This window comes from Antechinus flavipes, chromosome 3 (assembly GCF_016432865.1).
Source record: "Antechinus flavipes isolate AdamAnt ecotype Samford, QLD, Australia chromosome 3, AdamAnt_v2, whole genome shotgun sequence".
NCBI lineage: Eukaryota > Metazoa > Chordata > Mammalia > Dasyuromorphia > Dasyuridae > Antechinus > Antechinus flavipes.
The window spans coordinates 306953435-306965908 of NC_067400.1; the positions used below are offsets into that span (position 1 = coordinate 306953435).

Sequence of the window (12474 nt, forward strand, 5' to 3'; positions counted from 1 at the left end):
CATCTAAGTTTGAATCCTTTTTCAAATGCCCTTTATTCATCATAACTGTTTTTAATTAACAAATGGTGTTTAATATTTGTTTTTTCTGCATTTATGAGGCTTTTTGTGCTCTAGTATGAGATGTTTCTCAAATGCCTTGCATATGTGAGAAACAAGTATTTCCTTTTCTTTGCCCATTCCCTTTCCCAATCACCTGAGATCTATCATAGCTAAGTTTTCTAAAAAATATTTCAAATTTGTTTGTTTAGCTTTTTGTTAGTTATCTAAGTTGGAAAGGGGTATATTGAAATTCCCAGCGATTATGGTTTTGCTATGGCTTTCTCTCTGTAACATGACTTTTACTTTAAATATTTAGATCCTATGCCATTCAGCACATTACTTCATGATGATGTTCCTTTAAGCATAATGTAGTTTCCTATTTATCTCTTTTGATCACATCTGTTTTACTGTTGTCTTGCTTGAGATAATGAATGCCACCCCTGCTTTTTTTGAATCTGCTTAAGTAGTAATAAATTCTGTTGTACCTTTTCTTTTTAATTCTATGTACATATTTGTTTCAAGTTCTTTATGAAAACCATTGATTTTGTTTTCCAGTCAATTTTCCTACTCTTCAGTTTTATTGGTGAGTTCATCATATTCATGTTCTCAATTATTGGAATACACAGTAGGAAAAAAATGAGAAAATGTACTTCCTTCCACTATATCCACTGATATTTATTCTCTTGTCACTAGATACTTCTTAACAATAAAGTAAATAAAGAGGAGAAATCTCCTTAATACTTGTAATTTATAATTGTTCCTTCCCTCTTTATCAAGTCAAAGAGTGCATCATCAGTTAGAATGCACTTCAGTTAGAATAAATAGTAATCTTCCTCCCCCTTCTTTTTTCTTCTTTTAAAGCCAACAAAACCAAGCCATACCCATGCCTTGTAGTTGTCTTCTTTAATTTCCTTGAAAACAGTGGGATACTGAAGGGACTTTTGTTTCTTCTCCTCCTCCTAAATGGAAGCATGTCTTCATTCTTTAGCTACTTCCAATTTGTATTTACAAGTTTCTCTCTACTACATTTCAAAGTTTCTAAGTGCTAATCTTTTAATCAAGAATGCTTAAAAATCTATTTCATTAAAGATCTTTTTATGCTGTTTTTCAGAGTAAGTTATTCTTGGTTAAAGTCCTTATCCTTATTTTTGCGTTTTGGGGAATCTATCATTCCATTATTTTCTGTCCCTGAATAAATTTGCTGCCACATCTTGTGTGATCCTGTCTATGATTCCTTAGTACTTGAACTCTTTCTTTGTGGATACTTGCAATATGTTTTTTCTTTGTTATGGAAGTTCTGGGTTTTGGTTATGACCTCCTTGGGTATTTTTGATTTGGGGTTTGTTTTAGGAGGTGATTGGTAGGTTCTTTCTATTTTCACTTTACTCTCTCTAATACTAATAGATTTGGACAGTTTTCTTTGTTGATTTCTTGAGATATGATGTCCAAATTTTTTGTTTGGTCATAGTTCTCAGAACCCCATCAGTTTTTCCCGTCTCCATCTCTTTCCCTATTTTGGTTTGTATTTCTACATTAACTCTGTGTGTTCAGTCCTCATTTGTTTCAGATAAGATTAGCTAATTACTAAATTATCTCTTAATCTATTTTTCACATTAGTAGTTTTGGTAGCAGATAGATGACACATTTTCTACTATTTTTTCAATCTTTTGCTTTTGTTCCAATATTTTTTGATGCTTTACTAAGTCATTGAGTTGTCTGCCTTATTCTGTTTTTCAGGCTGTCCAACATATGGGTCACTTTCAACCTTTTAATCTATTCTAAGCTCTATATTTTCTATTTCCCCTTTTCAGAGATCTTATTTCAATTTTAATTTCATTTCTTCCAAATATTTTTGTAGTTTTTTACAGCCATTTTTTTCTCTGAAGTTTTACTTATACTTTCTCTAGTTATTCTTTTCTTCTGAGTTTACTTCTTGGGTTTCTTTTAACCTATACTATTTCTTCATTATGTTTGGAATTATGTTCAGTTTATTCCTATTTTTAACAATGGGTCCCAAATTGGGACTTTGTGCCAAGTGCTTCCTCTCAAACTCAGAATGAGTTAAGTAGTATCTCTTTTGGATCTTATCCTTTCTGTAGTCTGGATACCACCACTGATATTATTCTGAAGGAGTGTGTGGTATTATATACGAGCCTCTGTCTCAGACTCCTGGTGGTCCAGTGTGAATGTTATTCATCTATCTCCTCCTTGCACATTCGTAATCAATAGCTGAATTTATCCCATATTGTGTATTGGATAGGCCCTAGTCAGATGGAGATTGTGCTAGTTCTAGGCCTCTGCAAGTCATCTTATCCCATTTGTCTTGGGTTTTTGGTTGATCTTGTTTTCTACTGTGGTGCTTAGTGTGCTGAAGGAGCAAAACTGGGTATTTGCTATTGGGGCTGGCTCTGCTCTGACAAGACAGAAATAATATCATCTTAGTTTCAATCAATTAACAAGCACTTATTAACACTATGTGCCAAGCCTTACATACACTAAGAGCTGGGGATACAAAAATAGGAAAAATTATTAAGAAGATCCCTAAGGGAGCTTACATATGAATAAGGGAAACAATATGTAATAAATAAGTACATACAATATAAAGACAGAATGTAAGGAAAGTTATCAGAACTCAAATTGGCTTTTATCAATCTTTCCCCCCTCCCAAATTCTTTTACTAGAGTTTAAATTGACTTCCCTAGAGCAACCTTTCTCTAGTGTATATTGTGTTGTATATTTCTGTACTGGATGAAAGAGTCTAATGCTATTTCTCTTCAGTTTTCTTGATCATTGCATCTTTTAATGATGTTTGCTGAGATACATGTAGAAGAACTTTCACATTACCATCTTAATTGGAAGTCCCTAACTAATAACTTTCATGAGAAGATAGAGAATAATAAGAAAGCATACTTTACTAAGAAGATAGCACAAGTTATCAAACCTAGAAACTAGGAATAAGAATAATATGTTACCAAGGGATGCATTAATGGAACTCTAGATTGAGAATTTTTTTCAATCCCAATTTTGAAATGTTCTTACCTTTGTCCAGTACTCCAAATTCTCTGAGTCAAAACCATGCTGCAAATAACATATTCAGAATATTAATATACAGATATTTCATTTTAAATTAACTTTACAATTTCAAATTACCTTTCCAAAGTGAGTGTAGTAAAAGGTAATTACTTTTCTTTCCCAAATCATCAAAAAGATCAATAAAAGATTATTGATATAATAGCAAATGATGGATGGAGAGTAGAAAGTATCTCATTTTGGTTTCTGAATTCCCCAGAAGCTAGTATAGGTCCTGGCAGATAGTAAGTGATCACTGAAATACTTATTGATTGAAAGATTACATATAAATATTATTGGGAAACTTTCCTTTAGAATAACATTTTCTTTTAAAATTTGGTCTATTTGTTATCTTCAGTCTCTTTCAACTTTTGATTCAGTTATACTTAATGCTGGATTAAGGAAAATAGAATGCTATATCAATAACAGTAAAGAATAAACATGGGCTCTCTAGAAAACCAACTTAAAAGATTACAAATAGTAATATACACAATCTAAAGGACAAAATTTGCTGGGACAGGACACAGATCAGTTTTCTCATTTCAGTACTGCTACAATGAATTTCAAGATACTATACAAAAGTAACTTCTTTGTGTTTGTATGCATTTTGTTTCTGGACAATTAAAAGTGAAGGATTAGACCAACTGAGTTTCTGTTTTGTTTTTGCAAAACAGAGAAAACTAAGGTAGAAATTAAGTGACTAAAGTTGAGCATTTATTATACTGAAACTACAACTGACACTCTCAAAACAACCCTTTCTTATATAACTCCATTCACAATTTTGAGAAATGTAGAATTACTGCTTATGATCAGGTAAGTTGATAAGAGAATAAGATGAGCCTATTTAAGCCAGCAATTTTATTGACACACAGATGTGAGAAAGATAGGGCTTTTTTGCTTCAAAGCATTTGGAAAATACCAAATAATACAGCTACACCACTCAATTTTTCACTATCTTCAAAGAAATAGCTAATCCTCTGACAATTAAATTATATTATAAGGTATTCTTGTTCTTCAATTATCTTTTTATTCTCAGTAGAGAAAGAAATGAGTTATATTGGAACCCATTCTGGAGACTTAGAAGCCTTTCCCCAAACAATTTTCTCTTTGATCAATGTCTCTGTGCCTGTGTTCTATTTCAGACTGAGGTCACATAAGAGCAAGAAAGGCTAGTATTACTCTCATCTTACATTATGCAAAGTAAAAGTTTCTAATGGGGGACCCTAACTAACAGGCTAACCCAGTAAGGGGGGATCCTAGCTAACAAGCTACTCCAATAAAAGCTGACTTTTCTACCTTCTCTTCCATGTTTAAATATTCAACTTCAAAACTTACAGAAATATTTTAAACTAGTGGAAGGGTATTTTACCTTGATCCTTTAAACTATTAACACATCCACTGCATTGTCTATTGCATTTATTTAATAATGTATACAAATTATGATAGCATTAATACATTATGACTTTAATTGGAGAAAATATTATATGAATCCTCAAATTAAAGGTTAAGAAGTCTCACTCTCTTACTACTTTGACTTGCTGCTTTAGAATTGCTCAAAGTATGGTGGACTAAAAACACATAGACAATATGTGGTTTTGTACATATCATTGTAACTTTGAGCCTTGGTTTCTCTTAGTCTAAGAAGAGGATTATATTAACATTTTTTATCTTCTTGTGGATACTGGGGATCAAATATCAGATGTAAAAATACTATATGATTTAGTATTATTTAATTCATTGGCTTGTTTCAATGTTTGAACTAAATGTTAGTAAAGCTTACTATCCACTGGACATTCCTTAACATACTTAGGGTAGTTCATAGAAATGGTTTGTTGACATTCATTTTATGTAAATACCATAAATAAAAATTGAGCAAACATTATTTTAAAATATAATTTCCCTTTAATTAATTCCCAATGTTTCAAAAGTTAGGATCAAATGGAAATAAAAGAACAAGTCAGTTCACACTTCTAGACCTCAACCACCTCATTGGTAAAATGAGAAGACTGGATTAGACTATCTCTATAGTCCCTTCTACCCCTAACTCCTAAATAAGCTGAGAATTCCTCCCAAGAACACTGAAGGAACAAGTCAATTCACACCTCTGGACCTCAGCCACCTCATTTGTAAAATGAGAAGATTGGATTAGATCATCTTTATAGTTCCTTCTATCTCTAAATCCCATGCAGACTGAGAATTCCTTACAAGAACACTGAAATACATGGGAAGTGATCTCCCTAATAGGGAGAGGGAAGTCTTGAAGATGAGACAGAAGGGAGAAAACTTTTTTGAAAATACATATTCTGATATCTCATTTTAAAAATAAAATCAGACCCTTTTTAGATGTAATTGGGTAATATTTAATGAAATGAAATAAAAAAAAAATTTAAACCAGATCTCCATGAAACGTATATAAAAGAAAGAAAAACAACAACAACTGGAGTCTGTAACAAGTCTCCATTATGTGCCCACTTTATGGAAGGCCAATTCTGAAGGGTTCTCAGAATGAAGTAAAGCTTTTAGAACAAGCTTTTCTACGCCACAAAAGAACACTCTGAAGAGCCTGAGCTCTTGGACTTGGGGGAGGGAGGAAAACTTTTCCTAGACTGGATGTGGCTGAATCTAGGACTCAAAGCTGGAGCCCCATTGGCCCGGGTGCCATCTTCAATTCATTTCAATAAATATTTATCAAGTGCTTTCCGTGCATCAGGCACTATGCTAAGCAGTGGGAATATAAAAAGAGGCCCAAGTTCCTGCCCTTTAGGAGCTTACAGTCTAGTGGGGAAAATAAAGTGCAAACAAATATAAGCAAAGCAAGCTATAAACAGGATAAAAAGGATATAATTAATGGGGGAAAGGCACTGGAATGAAGAGTTTGGGAAAGGCTTTTTAGAGGAGGTGATGGGGACTGAATGGGGGCTGAAAGGAAGTCGGGCGGGCGGAGGAGGGGACAGTGATCGAAGTGGAGGGGGGAGATGTTCCAACACAGGGGCAGAGCTGGGGCTGGAGCTGTCAGTGGCACAGGGAATGAGGACTGGGCGGGAGTTGGTTCCGGGAACGGCCAGTATCAAAGCCAACCTCCACTTGGAATCGAGCCCCAGGGACCCCAAGACTGTCTCTTGCAATCACCTTGGGATTCGGTTTCTTGGTGAACCGTTTCCAGCGATAAAGATCCGTCCTTTTCCCCGAAGAAGGTGGTTCCCGAGTTCCTACTGGCATCTTTGCCGGGTTCCCCACTAGAGAACTTATTTCTCAAGCTCAGCCTCGGGATGCCGACCGTACCCGTATCTGCACGGGCTAGGTGAGTTTTCAAATGAAGCTTTTCCGATGCACACTGGGAAGTGTAGTTCTTCTGTCTAGCAGGAAGCGGCCTCTCAAGCGCGACTGAACCACAATTCCCGGGAGGTTCTGCGCACAAGGATAACGCGTCCGCACTGTTGCCTTTAGCAACGTCTAAAGCTCTGTTTCCATTATTCTCCACCCCCAGCCAGATCCCGGGAATTTGCGTTAGCCTTCCATTGCGCAGGGTGATGACGAATTTCGTTCCAATTGGCTAGACTCAGAGGCGGGGCTATAGAAAGAATATTCTGCGACCCGGAACACGTGTGAGCGAGTCGGTAAATCCGGGACTGGCGGGAGAGGGCTTTGGGACCTTTGAAAGAGTGAACTTTTCCTGCCTGGATTTGGGCAAACTCTCATGTGGGCTCTCGACGCCGGTGCTACAGGAGCTATGGCCGCCTCTCTTTCGTGCCCTTAAAGGGTTTCCTTTTCCCAGAACCCTGCTCAGGTCATCATTCCCTGTCCCATATAGTAGAGGACAGACTACTTGTGAGACCCTCTTGTCCAGAGGTTGGTTTCGTGTCTGGGAGCTTGGTATTCAAAATATCCTGGCGGGAATTTTAGCGATGATCGTCTAGTTACAATGTATAAATTGTACAGGGCTACAGTCACAATTGCACAGTATACAGCAATCACTGGAGTAATTTTGCATTTGAAGAAATTGATGGATGCGTGAATTTCAGGGCGGTTGCTAGAATCCGGGATTTGAACCTCCAACTTCCGATTCCAAATTTAGGGTTTTTTCCCCACTACTCCGAACTACCCTTTATAGTGTTTCCAGATCCTCCCCACTACAGGAAAGATGTTTTATTGTGGTTTTATCACCCGATGGCATTGTCTGAAGTTGGAGACAGATTACTCCTAAGGGCCTGACTACCGAATTACAATCTGGAGTAAGAGAGATAGAATGTGATTGAGAGAATTTGGAACTCAGTGGAAGAGGTGTATTGACAGTGTGACCCTGCATTAAATATACGGTTACCCTTAGTGCCTAGGGCCTTTATAGATTCTATATGAGTATTATACTTTATAATATACATTACAAAATGTTTGTTATACATTATAATAACTTCTCTCATATACATATTATGTAATTATATAAATTCAACTCTTTAGTAAGGAGTTGAAAATGTAGTTTTTCTGTTTTGAGTACACTAGATTGAGATCCCTCCATTTTATTATGTAAATATAGCTGTGTTTCCTTCCCAACATCCCACTCCCTGTCGATATAACTTTAAATGTGGGACGATTCTCGCATATGCCCTGGAATACCCAGGTCAGACATGGAATGACTTGCTTTAAAATTCCTAGTGATTTTTAATAATAAATAAGCTTAATAATAGTCTTTAATCCGTTTTCATTCACGTAGATGAAAATTAGCATAGATATCTTTATATTAAAATGTATGTGACTAAATGATATTTGTATTTTTCTAGTTTTTGGTGCTACTCATAGGATTGTCGTTTTTTCTGTTTTCAGTAGTAATATAGTAGTAATGTAGGCAGTATAATAGATAGCAGTGTAAATTACTTGGGCAGAGTTTTTTTTTAAAAAAAGGACAGAGTTTTTAAAAAAGTGCTTCCTAAACTTTAATAAACAGGAGCTTTTGTTATTGGGAAGATTGAAGTACATTAGAAATCTTTGCCAAGTTCTCTTTTAAGAAATACTTTTATTTCTTGATGACTTCAGGTTTTTCATTTTCAGTAAATGTACATTGTAATTATATTTTTAGAAGAGAACAGCAAAGAATATTTTTTAAAAATCACTTTATTATCAGTTGATCAGTGACAAAGAGGAATAAAATTCTTGTTCCTGTATAAATTCAAAACACTGTATGTTGCTTTCTGAAAAACATTTTACTTCTGTTGTCATAATATGTTTTAACGATTTTTTTTTTTTTTTTAGTGTTTTCAATGGTGGATTTATTGACATTACAACAAAAACCTAAAATATCAAACAGAAGTTTTTCTAGTTCATTACTTACCAATTCTTACAAAATTCATTATTTCCTGGTTCTTTTCACAAATTGTTACTATTTTAAAATATTATTTTTACTCTTTTAAGTGATGTGGTTAGATCATATCATCCTTAAGAAATCTTTCATTTACTTGACCATCCCATCTAGCTATATAATCTTATATCTCTTTCTATTAAACTCCTAAGAGCATTCACTTTTCCATAGCATTTGACTGCTTTCTCCTCTTTGTAATTTTGTGAGATTTATATTTTCTGAATTTTAACTATTTATTTGACCCATCCTTGTTCATCTCTTTCATCATCTGTTCAGTAGATGGGACATCCCTCAGTCATGTCCTTGGTTTTATCTATTTGGGCTTCACTTTTACTTCCCATTGAGGGAAATGACTTTCCTACCTTAAAATGTTCTCTTTGTGATATCAAAAAAAAGGGGGGAGGGGAGAGAAGAGGAGGAAAGGAAAACTTGACTTTATTGATATATATCTAGATTTGGAGAAAGCATATTTCAAAGTGTTTAGAGAAGGGAAAGGAAGCAATTAAATGTTTATATTTTGTTATTCTATGCCAGGCATTGAGCTAAACTGATCATAACAACAGCCTGAAAGGAAAGTGCTATTATTATCTCCATTTTACAATTGAGGAAATAGGATAAATGACTTACCCAGGATTACACACTTAGTAAAGATCTGGTCTGAAGTTGAATTTAGGGTCTTTCTAAGTTCAAGCTCAGAGTTGCCTAAGAAAAGCTCCTATGGATTAAAATCCTATGGATTCTAATCCTACAAAGAAAGTAAGCCTAGAAAAGATCATAGTTCTAGATTTGGAAAAAATATCTGAGGCTGACTATTGGTATATTAAGTTCATCTTTCTAGCAGGATGTGAAAAATGTGCTTATCTTCAGTTCTCTGGAATCATGGTTTATCATTGCTTTGAGCAGAGTTCTAAAATCTTTCAAAGAAGTTTTTCTTTATGATGTTGATGCTGTTTGAGTGGTCTAGATTTCTGGTGGTCCAGAGGTTAATGGCTATGAGAGAATTGTTAAGAATCCCCTTTAAATCAGCCACATGAGTGAAAGAATTCACTCATTCCCTAATATTAGTTGCAAAATGAAAGTTTATTGTTAGATAGAAATCAGTTTACCAAGAGACTGACTTCTATAATGGCAGATCTATGGGAAAATGGAGTTTTTCACTGAGAATGCAATTCTCAGTGAACAGAAAGTCCTGGCAGCTGAGTGAGCCACCGAGGTCCATCTGCAAAAGACCTTCGTTGAAGGAAGCTGTTATATTGGGTCTTAGTGGGGGCTGGGACAGCTTGAATCTCCTATTGAAATTAACAACACTTCAAAGGGGTGCTTTTTGACCAGGATTTCTAATTGAATCAAAGACCCTGGCTTCCTGGAAAAATAACTTATCTAGGGAGGATATGCCTTCCCCAGGAATGGTTGAGACTCTGAAAGGGATTACAGATCAAAAGGAAATACAGTTTCTTAAAAGGACCACAACCTGCTTCAATGTCATTCTATAAATAGTTCTAGTTCTATTAGTTCAATCTGCAACAGTTCTTAGAGTTCTTTTCAGTTTCCCCTGAAACGATCCATTTTGATATTCTTGTTAAAGAATAATATTCCATTACATTCACATAATTACCATAATTTGTTTAGGCATTCTCCAATAAGTAAGCACTTAGCTAGTTTCCACTTTTTTTGCTAGTATAAAAAGTTGTCATATTTTTATACATATATGTCTTTTTTTTTTCCTTTAACCTTTTTGTGGATATTCACTTTACAGTGTTTTACCTCAGTTCAAGAGTGTGTAGAATTTAGAGATTTCTTGTGCATTGTTCCAGATTGTTTTTCAGAATGGTGGAACCAGTTCACAGATTCACCAACAGTTTCTTAATGTGTTTCTCATAGCTCCTCTAACTTTTATTATTTTTCTCTTTAGCCATCTTTCCCAAAATGATTTCCACGATCCTTCTGAAACAAGCAAACAAACAAATTAAAACCTCAATGATTTAGTAATTATACCTTACAGTTCTTTTCATACTTTGAATGTACAGTATGTTCATCTGTATATGATAACTTGGACGCATCAGAGGCAGCCAGTTGCTTTTCCACGATTTCTTTATTTATTTACATTGAGTATCCATTCCCTATTAGCCATTTTCTTTCTTTTCAGTGTAGGGTTCATTTTCTTTGTCAGAAAACATAGAATCAAAATAAGTTGAGCAATTTCATTTTCTCATTATTTATTATCATTGTTCCATCTATTTGAAGAAGGCTTCTCCCTTCTGTCATCCTCTTTTCCCCTCTCTCCAAATAATGTTTCTTTTTAAGTCCTTAGAATGCTTCATTAGGCTTTACTTATTTTGAGCTTTAGCATTCCTGAAATTATTGCCAGTGCTTTAGTATGTACTCTTTATTATTTGCCCTTAAGTCACTTAACTTCTTGGTACTATAGGTAATACTCAAAAACTTTTAAGTTGCAGAAAAGGTACCTATTTGCAGTGGCAGATGGAATTTCCTCACCTGCAAGCTTCTTGTATCAATGAAATCACAGGTCTCTTTTCTTATTTATCCTTAATTGCCTTTGCTTCCATCTTCTGTCTTTTAAAAAATGTTTATTCCCTATAAATCCACAAGAATAACTTTCTTCCTCATTGTAGTTGTTGCTGTTTGTTTTTAGAATTTTAGTTTTTGAAGGCTTTACCAACCTTTGGAAAACAGAATGGTACAATAGAAAGAATGCTGGTCCTGAAGTCAGAGTACCTAAGTTTTAATTGGAATAACACCTGTATCTCAGTTTCCTCATTTATAAAATCAGGAGGCTATCTTAGATTGGTTAATCAAGAGAATAAGTGTGTGTGTGTGTGTGTGTGTGTGTGTGTGTATTTATTAGCATAGTGTGTGTGTGTGTGTGTATTTATTAGCATAGTGTGTGTGTGTGTGTGTGTGTGTGTGTGTGTGTGTGTATTTATTAGCATAGTTTCCCAGAACATTTTATAAAGTTTTTCTTGTTGTCGTGTTTGCTGTTCTTCTGGACAAAATTGAGAGATCTGTTGGCTCAAGATTAGTATAGCGAGGTTAATTTGGTATTATTTGAATGGCCAAACACAAAATGTAGTCAGTAATTTGATGTGATCTCCAAGGATATGTGCTGTTGTAATCTGTTTTATCAATGATATGGATATGCTTATCAGAATTGTGGAGGACACCAAACTAGCAGGGATAGTAAGTACCTTGAATAAAAAAAACGCTGGATTCCACAAGATTTTGATGGATAAGAACACTGATTTGATAGGGATAAATGTGAAGTTTCATACTTGAGTTTAAAAAGTTAATTTTACAAGTATAAGAAGGTTAAGTAGGGCTAGATAGCAGTTTGTCTTAAAAAAAAAATCCTATAGTTCATGCAGTTAGGTGATACAATGGATAGAGCATACATGAGAGAAATGATTATTTCTCTTTGGAATTAATAGACAGTTATTGAATTAGGACCCAGGTTTTTCTCCCTTTTATCTCCTTATTCATAAATTAATCCCTGTCAGAAAAAAAAAGGTAAAGAAATTCCAGTTTAGTTGAATTGGAAGATTCTGGCCCATTGTGTTTTAATCAGACAGCTCTTAGTGGAAGTGGATTCCCTCTTTTGTCTAGATTGCCCTAGACTGCAGTGATCTGGTAAGAGAAGAGAAGTCTCTTTGTCCAAGACTGAATTATCAACCCTGGGTAACCCTCATTAGAACAAATCCACTTCTCATTATACTCATTCTCTCTTTACTTGTTAAACAATCAGTTGATTTCCACTCTCAGGAACACCCACTCTTCCAAGGGTATATTAATGAGTGAGTTCTATAAGGGGTCCTTGGTTTAGGAAAGATAGCCAAATAGCCTTTTTATTAATTATGCATTAACCATAATTAATAAAATGATCAATTACCAGAAACTATGTCAAACTTTTTATGGGTCACAAATCTTTGGAGTCAGGAGGACCCGAGTTCAAATCCAGCCTCGGATCCTTATTAGCTGTATGACCCTGGGCAAGTCATTTA

At 34.9% G+C, this 12474-nt stretch overlaps 2 protein-coding genes across 3 annotated transcripts in view; one reads left to right on the forward strand and one right to left on the reverse strand.

Annotated features, from left to right (window-relative positions):
- Positions 1-6521, reverse strand: part of CCDC191 (coiled-coil domain containing 191) — a 93647-nt gene extending 87126 nt beyond the window's left edge. The window contains 2 exon segments of the mRNA XM_051985317.1: positions 3079-3117; positions 6238-6521. Coding sequence (XP_051841277.1) covers positions 3079-3117; positions 6238-6327 — 129 coding nt within the window. The 5' untranslated portion in view covers positions 6328-6521.
- A 170-nt stretch (positions 6522-6691) lies between these two features.
- The window catches only part of QTRT2 (queuine tRNA-ribosyltransferase accessory subunit 2), a 49621-nt gene continuing 43838 nt past the window's right edge, over positions 6692-12474 (forward strand). Inside the window, exon 1 of one of the 2 annotated variants that reach the window (XM_051985320.1) lies at positions 6692-6725. The gene's annotated coding sequence lies outside the window, so the exon portion shown is untranslated. The other variant, XM_051985318.1, reaches the window with a different exon arrangement.